At 39.1% G+C, this 14,333-nt stretch overlaps 1 protein-coding gene across 2 annotated transcripts; it reads right to left on the minus strand.

Moving 5' to 3' along the window:
* Positions 1 to 973: 973 nt before the first annotated feature.
* On the minus strand, positions 974 to 12,541 carry LOC131575981 (epidermal retinol dehydrogenase 2-like). Of its 2 annotated transcripts, none has more exons than XM_058832163.1 (7): positions 12,385 to 12,541; positions 11,170 to 11,623; positions 7,728 to 7,859; positions 6,164 to 6,263; positions 4,623 to 4,767; positions 3,499 to 3,621; positions 974 to 2,972 (listed from the first exon to the last, which is right to left on the minus strand). In XM_058832163.1, the coding sequence occupies exons 2-7, from the start codon at positions 11,494 to 11,496 to the stop codon at positions 2,879 to 2,881; spliced, it is 921 nt and encodes a 306-aa protein (XP_058688146.1). In that variant the 5' UTR covers positions 11,497 to 11,623; positions 12,385 to 12,541; the 3' UTR covers positions 974 to 2,878. The 2 variants fall into 2 exon arrangements, with proteins under 2 accessions (XP_058688146.1, XP_058688147.1); XM_058832164.1 differs by lacking the exon at positions 12,385 to 12,541 and adding an exon at positions 11,903 to 12,034.
* Positions 12,542 to 14,333: the final 1,792 nt, after the last annotated feature.

The raw sequence follows: 14,333 nt of genomic DNA on the forward strand, positions 1-14,333 counted from the left end.
ATGAAAAAGACTTCAAATATTGCAGGATTTGGAAATACATTTTTCATTTTAATGTATGAAACTAGCCTCAAATTAGCTTTGAGTATTCTTAGAGTGTCTTCTATAATAACCATCCTTCTAAAATAATAGAGGGTGATCAGGCTATTAGAAAGACAGAGATTTTAATGGGACTGTTTTCAAATTTAATGGAGCAATGCCAGTTCAGGTGATAAAGCAGAAAAGGCTATCAATTTCTGGGAAAGTCCAGTTGTTGCTATGATTTGCTGCAAGTTGCATCTCAGTGTCTCTGGGATTTTTTTACATGCTTAGTTATGTAAATGAAGAACTTGAGCATCTATGAAAAACTCTAATAATGACTTATAGGGAACACATAGTGAGTTTGGATGGAAACATTGAACTCTGAAGTAAAAGAGGTACTAAGTAATGTAGAAAAATTAAATTAATGAGAAGTCAAAGTTACATATCATTGCCTTATTATAAAGTGACCCAGAATAATTCAAATGTTTCTTTCTCAAAATGCTTATAATTTGAATATGATTAATGTTCTTCATAAGATACTCAGTACTACAACTTCCTTTATATGAAAAATGTGCTCTGAAGAGCTATCCTGTACCAGTGGGCATAAAGGAAGAGCAAGAAACTGACATCATAGGTTATCTCACTATTGGTACAGCAACACAGGCCTTTCTTCATCAGTTTTGCAGAGAACAAGGAGTGAGAAAAAAAGAGAAAAAATTAAGATAAACTGTATTCCAGTCACATTTGCAGCTTCTGTATTAACAGAATTTCTCCTGTAAAAATGTTTTTGTCATGGAGGAATTACAAATAAGATGAAAGCCTCAAAGAAAGATGGGACACGATTCTCAGGAGTTGTTGATAACTCTGAGGTACTTCTTAAGTGGCACACTACATTTCAAAATATGAAGATAATTTTCTATTAAAAAACGGGAACATCCAAATGCATCTTCTGAGCTTTAATAGGAAGGCTTTGGCTTACAGTTTTAGAATTGTATTACTGGATCTATCACATTTCTGTACAAGACAGAGAAACTAATCCCCGCCAAACACCACCAGGAACAACCAGCCCCAAACCCTGAAGCTATTTTCCTGGTATTTTCATGGAAAAGAGTGAGTTATCAGTAATCCTGATTTTTAGGATTGATAAGAAGATCTAGTAGATCACTGTGAGACTTAGAAAGTATAAGCTTTACAAATTCCTTCTTGAGACAAGCAGATTAGCCTGAAAAGAACATGGAGCCAAAAGCACCCTTGGCTGAGGTTGCAGCAATACAGAATAAGGTTTTGCAGGGTGGTTGTGCAAAACTGGTGAAATATAGTTTAGAAAATAGGGTATTATTTCCTTTACACTGTTCTTAACCTAAGCATGTCCTGCCTATATGGTCGGTGAACTTACAACTGCAGATGTATGTGGTAAGGTTGATATATTTTAGTTAAAAAAAGTGAAAACAAGAAAGGCATCCTGAAAAGTGAACCGTTACACTGAGTTCCTTGCCTGCAAATATTTCATCCTGAAACCTTTAACATTTAAATGAGGGACAGTCCACCATATATTAATATCACTAGCATGTGACACTACTTCAAGTGTGAGTCTCGTTTCACAAATCATTCTTAAATACATTTATCTCACTTCATGAGCGTGTTCTTAAGCTCTGCAGCACCAGCAATTATGGATTAAGATGTTCAGGCCCACAATATAGTAACAAACATAATGTCATGTCAATTTACATTGACTCTTGTAATCATATTTAAAAATGATCATAGATCTAGAGCCAAATTGTAACATTCATGCAGAACAAGGGAGTCCCAATACTCAGCATATTTGCCTGCAATTGAGAAGATGATTGGTATTTGCAGGAAGAAATTTAGACTTTGCTGTCTTATTAATAAGAAGAAAATAATATTTGATTACTCATCACCCAGAGAGTTTTAAACAATGTAAATCAATAAACCTTACTTTCCAAAGAGCCAAACTTCAGATAGCTTTTTCCTTCTCTCAGAGAAAAGTTTCCCTGTAATATCTACTGGTGCATGAAATAATTTATTGAATGCATAATTTGGAAACAGGGTTTTCAGTCGTGTGTACTCTCATAACTATCTATATCTGGGAGCTTGTAAGTATGGGTTTAGTTAAGTACAATTGAATTATGATGGCAAACGTGGTCAGTAGATGACTGTTAAATGTTCTCTGTAATTCCTTAGGGTTTTATAAACTAGGCTTTGTAGATTCACTATTTTTCTGTGTAGTTGATTTGTTTTTAAATTAAGCCAATTATGAGCATTTTATTTTAGTATTTTCTGAAAATTTACATGAGGATTGATTTTTATCAATTAAGTACTAGCATATATTTTGTGTAACTAATCTTCAAACTTCTGCTATTGGGGTCATTTTTTGTTCTTTAGGACATTTAGGTTGTAATTTCATTTGAAGACAGTTGAAGAACATGTGTGTGACTTCTCTTCAAATACAAAGAGAATTTCATTGTAATTTCCAAAAATACATGAGGTATTCCTCCTGTCTTCATTATCCCATGCTTTACAACAGAATTGTGTTCCACACTAACAGGATACCTCACTGAAGTTTCAGTCTGAAAACAGTACAGTCCATGCAAAGTTGTTACTTGGTCACTCAATATAATACCTAATTAATATTAAATTTTAGTGATTTTTAAAAAGTTTCTCAAAAAATTGCCAATAAAGACTTAAAAGACAGTTATGAAGAATTCAATGGCATGCCAACCAATGTAAAATAGCATAAAAGAAGTAATTTATTTGTCAAGGAATGAATATGATTTAAAATGATTTTTTACTGAAAATGTTCAATTAGATGGCACTTGAGGTCTTCAGAATACTTTTTGTTTCAATCCTTTTTTTTCTGACCGAAGGCTTCTTCCATGCTCTCAGGGAACTTAACGTAAGACTCGAGGAATAACGCTATTTTTCTAGGAATGAAACTGATGAGACAAACATTGAATTAGTCTATTTTTCTTGTTTTTTAGAAAAAGGTACTCTATAAATAAAGATATGAAAAAAAACATTATATGTGCTCAATACTTTTAATATCTGGCAGTAACACATTTGGCACTTCAGTGTTATAAATCAGGAAAACAAATGACAGACCAAGACATTTTGCAAAATCCCAGTCTGCAGTGGTGGCAGGGACTGGAATGTCGCAGACAGTGCTAGACCAGGCATTGCTCCCAGTGTACCATCTCAGGAAAATTTTTGAACTTTCTATACCCAACTGCATCTTAAAATATTTCTTAGAGACAGAAGAGGCCAGAGTTTTTCATCTAGTCCACCTAGTTTTTCATCTAGATTATTAAAAAACCAAACCCAATGTTTCTTTAAAATTTGATACATATAACTGGATTTACTGCAGGAATATTAACTTAAGGACTATTTCAACTAAACTTTCCTGCTGCTTTTACATATGGCAAAGGAAAGAAGGTAATGCTAAAAGACAAATCACATGCTTACATTCTGAGACCAAGTAAGTATACAGCTGGAGGCATGATCAGGTAAAATTTTTCCTTTTTAATTGCATTCACAATCCTGCTGGCTGCATACTCTGGATCATAAACAGGAAGAAAACAGGGTTTTCTGTAAAATAAGAAAAAAAGGGTTATGGAATTATAAAACTTTACTTTTGAGATAAATACACACACATACATAATGAGATAATTTATGCATTTTCTCCCTTCCCTTCAAGTAGTCTTGAAGAGGAATCTCCAAATCTTTTAGTTCCAGCTATCATCAAAATGAATTGAAAACACTTTGATGATGTTGTGAATTGAATGACTTTTTTGTAAGCTGACCACAATGAAGTTGATGCCCACACTGATGGCAGCTTTGGAAACTTCCAAGCTTAGCCATACTGTGTGCTGTTCTATGCATCATTGCTCTCCAGCAGTCCTTTTCTGCTGTAAATGCTGAGGTGACAGCTAAATAGACCAGGACCAGGTTTGTCACCAGCCAGGAGAAGGGCTCTGCTCTGCATACATGCACTGCTGCACAGTGATGAATGGTGCAAGCAGGAGCAGAGCACTGAAAAACCCAAGATCACTGGGACTGCGCTCCTGCAATGGCTCATTCAGTGCTTGCAGCCTCTCCCATCACTGCAGCCCCAGGGCCACCCAGCAGATACCATCACCACAGCTGTTCTCACTCAGAGGTACAGCACCTGCCAGTACAGACAGTGGGGCACAGTTAATTACAGTACAGACAGTGGGGCACAGTTAATTACAGGACAGACAGTGGGGCACAGGTCATGGGTATCCTGACAGCCATAACTGTAATTATACTGTCAAAATTACTTGGGGTGGAGAACATCAGCACTCTCCTGACAAATAAGGTTCCCTTAACCCTTAAATACTGCTGAGTATCCCCAACTGTTCCTTGACTGTGAGGTTATTACACAGTTCTTGTTATTGACTGTATGCAAGACTTGGATTTCTTTATGTCAAAAGACTCTTCTCTGTGCCAATAGGGCAAAAACACTGAATTGAAAATCAGATCAATCAACAAAAAACTGAATATGATATACCAGGTGAGTGGCAATTATTTTTTATATATGGAATAGTACAAATCTAAGCTTTACTTACGCGCTTTTGAAGCCTTTGCTTAACTTAGTACTAATAAAATAAGGACAAATGATTGTGGTTTTAATGCCACGTTTTCCTCCATGATACAGTTCTGAATTTATGGCTTCCATCATTCCAATGACTGCACTCTTACTTGCACAATAATCTAGAAAGTGGAGAAAAAAAAAATATCCAAAATTTTAAAAGCACAGTAAAATCTATGTACAAAACTGAATTCTTTGTAATACAATTTAAACCACAATATTTTTTAGTTCTATCATTGGCAGTCTTGTAATTAGTATTTAAAGCATATTGGTGATCCTAACTCTGGAGATTAATGGCTCTTCCCGTGAATGATGCACAGTTGCCTAAGGAGAAAATGAATCCTTTTCAGAGGAGGTTATTTTTTTCTGTGCACTATATAGGCAAATGAGCTTATTCAGCATTTTCTGTACATTTCCAGATACAATTATTGTCTGATGAATGTATGGAACACCATCCTTGGAGATAATCAAAACTGGGCCTGTTTTAATCTGGGGATATGGAGCAAGGGACCTTCAGAGATTGCTTCCCACACAAATTATTCTACAGTTTTCCAGTTGTTAGAAGCTAATTTAATACAGTGCCTTACATGTAATTTCCTAAAACTTTTTCGAATGTGTGTGAAAATAGTTGTTAGATACAATGAAACCAAATTTTGCTAAAACACTCCAAAGACAATAGGCATCAGAAGTAGTTTGCTACTCTTCAGGAGTTCACTCTTAGTGAATGATGGAACCATGCAGCCTAAAAATATATATCTAGGGTGTAAGAGGTTATAAAGCATGGATTGGGAAGGCCCACTCCCATAAGCCTTACAGTATATAATGAAGGCTGAATGTGACTTATCAATACCAAATATTGATAATATATCAAGGTAACCCCAGGTAACAGGTGTCAAATAAACACTACTGTAACACCATCAATCAGCAGAAGAAACAGGAAATCCTTATTACACTGAAGTTCAAGTTCTCACAGGTGACCTCAGAGATACAATCAACATGTAAGAGAGGCTTGAGGAGAGACAGGGCAGCAGACCCAGACTGATGAAATAGGCTAGACAAGCAGATTGCTCTTCTGAGGGAAACAGCTGAGAATACTGAGCTTTAAATAGCTTAAATCACACTTCATTCGATTTTATTAAAAATTCTGCCAAAATACCTTCTGCACTTGAAAAACTATATTCCAACTGAATGTGTAGCTCCAGTTATAACCCTTGTGTGTCTCAGGAAGCAGAAAAAGCTGTCATGAGAAAGCATTTGACAACCTGTATACAGGGCTCCCTCCCACTGCACGTGTATGAGCTGAATTGTCCTTCTGATGTAGAGAAAAGAGAGTCTGTAACCAGACAGTAAAATCTGCAGGGAGCTCCCTGTGCCTCTCAGGGACACTGTCACCCTCTGGCACACTGTCACCTTTGGGTTCTTGTCAGTACAGGCTGCTGAAGCCAAGCATTTTTGAGGTGTCCAAGAAAAGTGGTTAATGGGTAGATCTGATTTGTAATGGCAGTTGACAATAATTACCTGACAACCTGTAGAATCCCATTAATCCAGCTGCACTGGATGTGCTAACCAGATGCCCACGGTTACAGGCCACCATGGCTGGAAGAAAGGCCTTGCAAGTCTAAAAGGATAGAAATATATTTATTTAAAAATCCTCTTTATAAATAGCATAACAAAATTGTTTCATTCCAAAATTTGGCAATACAACCTGACTTGCTTTATCGTTCTTCAACATACAAGAAGCCCAAATGATATTTAATCTCTGTCACAATTTTTAAATGAGAGACAATATTTCCTTGAATGAAGAAGGATCATTCAGACAGAATCCTTTGTCTGAAGATCTAACAGCATTAAAACCATGTTATTAAAAACAGCAAAGTTTGTATTTTTTTTTTCTTTCCTGGTTCCTCACAATTTGTCTATTGCCAAAGGTTTGGTACACAAGAGGGAGCTAGAAGTCAACACATTAAAGAGAGTTCAGCTGTCTGTGGGCCCTTTTTGTTACAAGCCAAACTGCCTGACAATTCCAGCACTCCAGGACCCCACTGTGGGTTATACTAACTGGGAAGAATACTAGTGTTTTACAAAGGGGGAGATAAGAAAAAGAGACAAGAACAGTAAAAATTCTTTTTCAGTAGCTGAGGAATCCTATTACACTCCAGATGTGAGTGCCTAGTGCATCACTATCCTCCTGCCCTGGGTTTCTTCAGACCTGTCAGGGGGAACACCTCTCCCAGTCTGTTTTCCTCAAGTGTGTGGAAGAATGCTGTAGTGTGGCTAGGGAATACTATGAGAACTTCTATTCTTCAGTGATTTTCCATTGAGAACTGCCTTTTAACAAAGGAGTTGCAGTGCTCTATTTTTCCCCGATGCAGGCTGTTCACTCAGGCATATAAACAAAAAGTGCAAAGAGGAAGCAATAGTAACACTCTCTCACAAAAATAACCCCTACTAAATCTACTGAGACCTCAAATAACTGCACATTCCTTCAGAGGTAGAAAAAAAAGCAAAATAAATTCTTACTAGCTAGATTAGTTTTCTATGTACTTCAATCAGATGGTGACCAGGAATGAAAGCACAGCCTGAAGACCAACATGTGCAGCATAAAATCACGCAATCATTTAGGCTGGAAGAGACCTTTAAAATCATTGAGTCCAACTCTAAATGTAACACTTCTTAGTCTTCCAGTTAACCATGGTTGTGTCTCCCTGAATACTTCAAATCTCTTAGGCAAAGGCTTCAGATGCCAGGAAACATCAGGAGCAGGGAAGTCACATGCCATCATATCAGCACTCCCTTCAACCACAGCTGTTACAGGGAGGGCAGATTTCCTGATACAGCTGCACAAACTTCAATTTACCAGAGTGCCCAGGCAGTTTCATGTTAACACTATTGAGACATACTGGGGAGACTGTCTCCAATCACAGGATGATAATGAAAACATATATTCTCCCAGTCCAGGTCCTTCACATCCCTATTCCAAGCTGGGTTTTTAAGGTAAATGCCACCATTGTGGTTTTCACACCGAAATACTTGTCTGTACCTTTTGGTCACTCAGGAGTAAAAAAACCCACAAAAACTTTACCCAGACTTGAGAAAAGAAGTTGATTCTGAGGGTCTTTTCAAAATCTTCATCCGTAAGCTCACAGAACTTTTTCCCAATCATTATGCCAACATTGTTGATTAGAATAGTAACATCCCCAACTTCTTTTCTAACCTGAATTAAAGAAAAAAAAAAAAAGAGAGAAACAGAAAGCTTTAGAAGGTATCCTTGCCTCTTGTGCTTCATTTATGAAAATGTTTAGTAATATTTGCAATAATCAATATTTATGAAAACATAAGTAAGCAAGAACTGTTGTATTGCATCAGATCAAAGGTCCATCTAAGCCCCCCAGGCCTTGTCTCATGGTGGAAAGCAATGAAAAAAGGAACTGGCCTCTAAGGTCTCCCACATACTCAACTTTTCACATGCTGCAATTTGCAATCTTTTGAGGGGTATAAGATATCTATATCATCGTCTTTAATATATCCCAGTGATTCTCCCTCCTGCCCTCCTCCCCAGGTTTTTGTAATTGCTCCCTGAACTCCAGAATACTTTCGACTTCCACAAAAACCAAAGGTAAACATTATGCAGCTTTAGTGTGCACCATGAGCACACTTTAACTGCAATCAGAACATTTCCAGTCCCAAATTTTTGGTACTGTGAGAACCTGCATTCCTCTGCTAAGCCTGCTCAACCCCTTTTCCATATAACTTCTACTGAACTGGAAAGAATCCAGCTCAGATAAATGGGGAATACAAATCCTCTGAGCACAATAGCATCTACCATAAAATAGATAGATAAAATCATCATTAGCTCCATTTGGGCTTGTTTTCAAAAGATTTTGTGCCATGATTTGATTTATATCAAAGCAGATGGCCAAGATTTACTTATAGTATGAAGAATCAGTCTCTCAGATTTTTCTGCTAAAGGTGGATGATTATCTGGAGTCTCAAAAATTATATTATGACTACAAAAACATTAAAATCCCTCATGTGCTGCTGTCTGGCAATTTGGAAACAGGTGATTGGATCTGGTGCCTCAATATCTGACCTTCCTTTGGCTCTCTCAGGGAACCTTAGCATACAGTGAAGATTTGTTTGATAGTTCTCCAGCTGTGTCAGGCTTAGGCCTTCTCATTGACAAGCAGGGCTCAGATACTTGCACTTTTCCACCTGCATAAATGAATGCAAATCTAGACACTGTTCAGTATGGCAGGAATGCTCAATTCTTCCTTTGAGGAACACATCTGTACTTTCTTTCCCTACTCTTTTAACTGTTGTGTCAGTCCATATGATGATCCTCTTCTTAACATGACACCATATCTTCACCAACAGCAGCATTTTATTTTCCATGGCATCAGTTGTCCTGTTTACTCACTACTACAAAATATGTGTGAAGCTTGGCTTCTATTTAGAAAAAAATCAAGCTGATTATTCTACATTATGTATTTTTTAGGTGTTTGCTAATTCTTCTGTGAATATAATTTATACTAGTTTTCTGTAAGACAGGTTCATAGTGTGTTTGTGTCCTCTCAAGTGCCCTTTAAGACTGGAATATTTACTATGCTTTGTTCCTTGATCATCTGTTATAGCAAAACACACATTCTGCATTTCTAGCCCACCAGATCCATGTCCTTCAGAATTCCCAGGTGGACACTACTTGGTCCTGAAAATTAGTTGTTGTTAATTTTACCAGTTTGCTCTAAAACTCTTCTTTTGAGACTTCAATGGACTCTTTTGTTTCCTAAAAACAAAACTTACATTATGGGAAAATACTTATGCTTTTTTGGCAGTGAGTATACCGAATAAAACAATTTAATTTAACTTTCTTGCAATTGTTTTCTCTTCTGTGACCAACCTCAAGACTTTTCATATTGCCAATCAGAAATTTTCAGGTATTTCTAAGAGTAGAGGAGGCCCAGAGTTGAAAAACTCTTCTTCATCTAAGAAAATTTCTGTCTCTGTCAGGACCGAACAATACATGCAAATATCTGTGAATATGTTGTTAACATTAATTTGACACCTTAACAGCAATTTTAAAATTTTGAACTGCTCTTTAAAGTGCTGTTGGCAGGTCAGTCTGTGCACTTCAGAATAGTGTTTGCAGATTTGTGCACAGCAAATTCCACAGGCTGAAGTCCTGTGGCTGATTTGGTTAATGTGTTTGGAGATCAAAAATTACTGGGGGCACAAAACAAACCTTTTGAGACTCTGCTGAAATAAGAGCAAACAAATAATTTCAAAATGTTCTCTTTTTTTTTTTTCTCTACAGTGTGATTGAGCTGTGGCCCATGTACTACTTACAAGTATGGGTAAAAGAAACCCTTGCTGATTTGCAAGCATGAGAATTGCAGCTCCAGATACTTACAGACGCTGACTCCAACTTACCTTTTAGAAGTACTTTTCCTCAAGAACATTTCTTGAGGAAAAAAGGTGTTTCAAACTTTCATAACCTTGCTCAGAAAGACTTAATCTGATTTGGTTAAAATAAAAAACAACAACCACAAAACAAAGAGGCAAGCCCACCCATGTCCCCACCTTTCCACCCAGAACTCATTGAAAATCAATGTCATATTTCAAGTCTATTCTGAAACAATCTATCAACACTCACGTCATAAAATAATTTAGCTAATTTCTCTGATTATCCCTTCAGACACAGACTGTCAAAGATGTGACATGAGAGTCATGTATGTAAGCACATACATTGAGAATCTGAGAATTTAATAGAAGTTTACAGCTGGATGAAGTTGTAGTGGATAACTGGATTATAAGTGAAGTTACACTGGGAAGCATTTTCAGACAGCTTAAGGAAAAGTAAAAATTAATTATATTAATTCAGTGTCCAATTTCTGAACTCTGATAATAATAATAATAATAATAATAATAATAATAGTAATAATGTAATGGTTTACAAAGTGAGTCAGCACAGCAGAAGAATTCCATTAAAAATGGAGCTCTCCTTTACCTTATTTTCCACCTGTATTAATCAAAAAAGGAACTGAAGCTGAATCATCATTTTGACTGGAGACCAGCCACATCCTAATGACATGTCTGGAAACATTACATCCTGCATCACCCTTAGAGAACTACAGTTTCCTAAACAAATAGGCAAAGGAAAGAATCCTCCTTTTATAATATCCACTGATTGTTCTTTTATTTTTAAATAATTTATTGATATCTTAAAGAAATTATAAAGCCTAAATAGGTTAATATATGGAGATAATCTCTGCTGCACGTTTTACCATTCTTATAATCTAAACACTCCCATCTCACAATGAAGAGTAGAAATGGATAAATCTCAACTGACTTGATAAAAACCAGTCACTTTGTTGCAACCATAGTTTAAATTCCATCTAGAAACTATTCAAAAGGAGAAAGACATTGTTCTACATGATTACTTCCCTCCAGGGAATAGTGAGATTTCTAGAAAACAAATAAATTCAATAGGATATTCTATCAAAAAGAAGGAAAAATACACATCTTACCTTGTCTGCCTGTTCATAGACATCCTCCCTACTGCTGCAGTCACAGTGGTAGGTGAACACCCTGTTGGCTCCATTTTGTTGAGCTAATCTGCTTGTTTCTTTGTTGCCTTCATCATCGATGTCCCAAAGAACCAAGGTTACTCCCAAGGGAGCCAATTTTAAGGCAACCCGCTTTCCAATTCCATTTGCAGAGCCAGTAATAAGTACTATTTCACCAGCAAAACATTTTTTGCGTAGAGGAAATACAGAGAACATGTTCTCCATAAGTAAAAAAAAATAAAATTTCACATACTGTAGTAACTTCCGGATGCATCTGAAGCTGAACATGGTTTCTCGGGTCCAAGCACCACTCTTCTGTTATGCAAACCCAGAAACACAACACGTTACAGTAGTGGGATATTGACTGAAGGAGAGAAGAGGTTGACCTTCAAACAGCAAGTTCTTTTGCAGTGTTCTGTGCAGGTACAAAATATTAAATTATTAATTAATTATTAAATTATTAAATTAATTATTAAAGATTTGTTTTGTGGAAGCTGCCTTACTAGTGGGACTAAAGCAAATGTCTTCCTCTAGATCCTACGAACTTGTTTCATCCCAAGTTCCTCAGCTTCCATCTCTGTTTTTAAAAACATTTTAGTAACATACATTTTAGGCAGGTAGAGCACTTTGTTTTCACAGCCAGCTGATGCTAGCTGAACAAAAAAAGTACTGAACACACTGGTGCGATACTAACCTCAGGAAGGAAGGTGTCCTCCTTAGCAGGGAACGCGACCTGTTTGGGCAGACGGGCAATGGGAACGCTCCCACACCGTGTGTGTTATCCAGAGCCGTGCGGCCGAAATCGCACCACGCATTCCCATTCGCCAGCAACTGACCCGACACAGGGAAAAGCCTGTGAAAACTTACGAGCCTTGGTTTTCATTCTGCATTAGGCAGCACCACTCCCCTTACAGTGTTTGGGACGGTACAGGAGAAGGCTCAGCAGAAGAAGCTCCCGCGCCGTCCCGGCGGATCGGATCGGACTGAACGGTCACGGTCCCGGTCCCGGTCCCGGTCCCGGTCCCGGTCCCGGTCCCGGTCCCGTCCCTTCCCGTCCCGTCCCGTCCCGTCCCGTCCCGTCCCGGTCCCGTCCCGTCCCGTCCCCCCTTGGCTGCGGCCCCTCGGCCCCAGCAGTCCCATCTTCGCTCTCCCTGCGCCCGGTCCCCCCGCACTCACCGCCGGCTCCCGAGTGTCCCGCACTCCTGCCCGCCTGGCCCAGGCTGGCCCGGCCCTGCCCAGCCCGCCCCGGGCCCGGCTCCGTGTGGGGGCGGCCCGGGGCGGTGCGGGGTGCGGGCCCGGGCAGGCGGCGCTTCCCGGCTGGGCGGGTGCGGGATGGCGCTGCGGCACAGGGTGCCAAGCCTGGCTGGCTTCCCGAGGGCACCTGTAGGGCGGCAGCTCCCTCTGCCACGCTGGGACATCCCGCTGCTCCTGCTGCTGCTGCTCCTGCTGCTCCTGCTGCTGCTGCTCCTGCTGCTCCTGCTGCTGCTGCTGCTGCTGCTGCTGCCACGTCGGGGGCCCTCCCGTGCCCGGCCGGCCCGGCCAGCGGGGTAGCACCGCCGGCTCCATCCCGCCTGGCAGCTCCATCCCAGCCGGCCCAGGGCTCTGACAGCAAGTGCTCTCTCCTCCCTCTGCTGCTGCTTCGCTGGAGCTACAAAGTTAAACACTTCCTAATTCATATAGTAAATTACAGTTGTCCAGCTTGCCGGGCTGGGAGCAAAACGGTAGATGATGATTGTAAGCGTGTCCCCTAAATCAGTGAATCCCCTGATTATCATTTCACACCTTTAAAATTACTTTTGTGAGTCCTCAGTTTCCCATACATGCGTTATCCAACTCTAAAACTACAGTCCCACACCACTGTACCATAAATATTTTTGAATAAAAAGCCACACACATACTTAGGTCCGTAAGAATGTGCTTCTCCTGTGACACCAGCTCATCTCAATCACCATGAAGTCTTCCACACACTGTTTATGTAAAAAGGCAATGAAGAGAACGCTACTTATTTGGTGTACTTTGCATTTCAAATGAGTTACATTAGAGGTCTTGTTTATTGGCAAGTCATAAAAGGAAAAAGAAAATGGAATAAATTCACAGTGTGCTCTGATATACACGTCTGTATTATATACACCATTCAGACTACAGTTTATGGGGTTCATAAGATGTTTTTCGGTTGAACTGAGATAAAATGATAGCTCACAAAATTTGATTTAATTTTCAGCAAGAAATGCAGTGGAAAACTGTATGCTGTCAGTGTAAGGATTTGTATGGAAGGGGTATGTTTCCATGCACAGTTAACTGTTGAATATTCTATTTTGGTGCCAGCAAAGGGGAAGCTGAAATACCCCCACTGAGGATGAAGGCAGATCTCAAAGCCTCAGTGAGCTGTGGCTCCAAACAAGATGCCAAGAAATGCAAAATAGGTGGGTAACCTAACTCCAAGTGTCCCATGCTGCAATCAGTAATTACACAGCAAAAGCAGCAGATTATGGTGAGGAGAAGCTGAAATGATTCAGCAATGAATTCCTGGTTATGAAACAAACCAGGGAAGATTCTTGTTTATTATGATGACGTTTCAAGGTGAACAACATTGGTGAGAATGGTTTTGCAACCAGAACGTCATAAGCTGCAAGTTAACAGGTGGAGCCTGTTTCCAAAGCACGTGCTTATGCAAGTATGAAAACATGTGACTTCCTTGTTCTTATGCTGAACTGACCTAAGGAGCAGCCAGCTACCATTCTATAAGTGATGAAAATGACAATGGTGATTAATAATTTATATTAATTAAATTAGATGCTATTTATAGCTATTAAATTAGACACTTTTGCATGGTAGTGGAATGTTACACCTCATTGTTATCTTCAGGTAAAGAGTGGATGTGGTAAGTGACAAGGGTCTTGGGGAACAGAGTGATTTAGGATAGCTTGCATTCCACTCACTGCCAGCTAGATTTGATGATTCCTTTAGAGAACTGTTCAGCATTTTGAAATTAAGTATTTGTGTGGCTTTTTGTCTCAGTTTTATCCCAGTGTTTTAAAACATTGAATTTTGTTGTCGAACAGAAACTTATTCTCCTGATTGATGTATGCACTGTAACTGGTCTCTAGCCCCAAACTTACCTTTCT

Source organism: Poecile atricapillus, chromosome 2 (assembly GCF_030490865.1).
Source record: "Poecile atricapillus isolate bPoeAtr1 chromosome 2, bPoeAtr1.hap1, whole genome shotgun sequence".
Classification (NCBI taxonomy): domain Eukaryota; kingdom Metazoa; phylum Chordata; class Aves; order Passeriformes; family Paridae; genus Poecile; species Poecile atricapillus.

Coding starts and splice junctions, on each gene's coding strand:
- LOC131575981 (XM_058832163.1), bottom strand. CDS start 11,496: ATGTTCAGCTTCAGATGCATCCGGAAGTTACTACAGTATGTGAAATTT. Junction 7,860..11,169: donor TCTATGAACAGGCAGACAAG/GTAAGATGTGTA, acceptor TCTTTAATTCAG/GTTAGAAAAGAAGTTGGGGA. Junction 3,622..4,622: donor AGCAAAGGCTTCAAAAGCGC/GTAAGTAAAGCT, acceptor CTTATTTTACAG/AAAACCCTGTTTTCTTCCTG.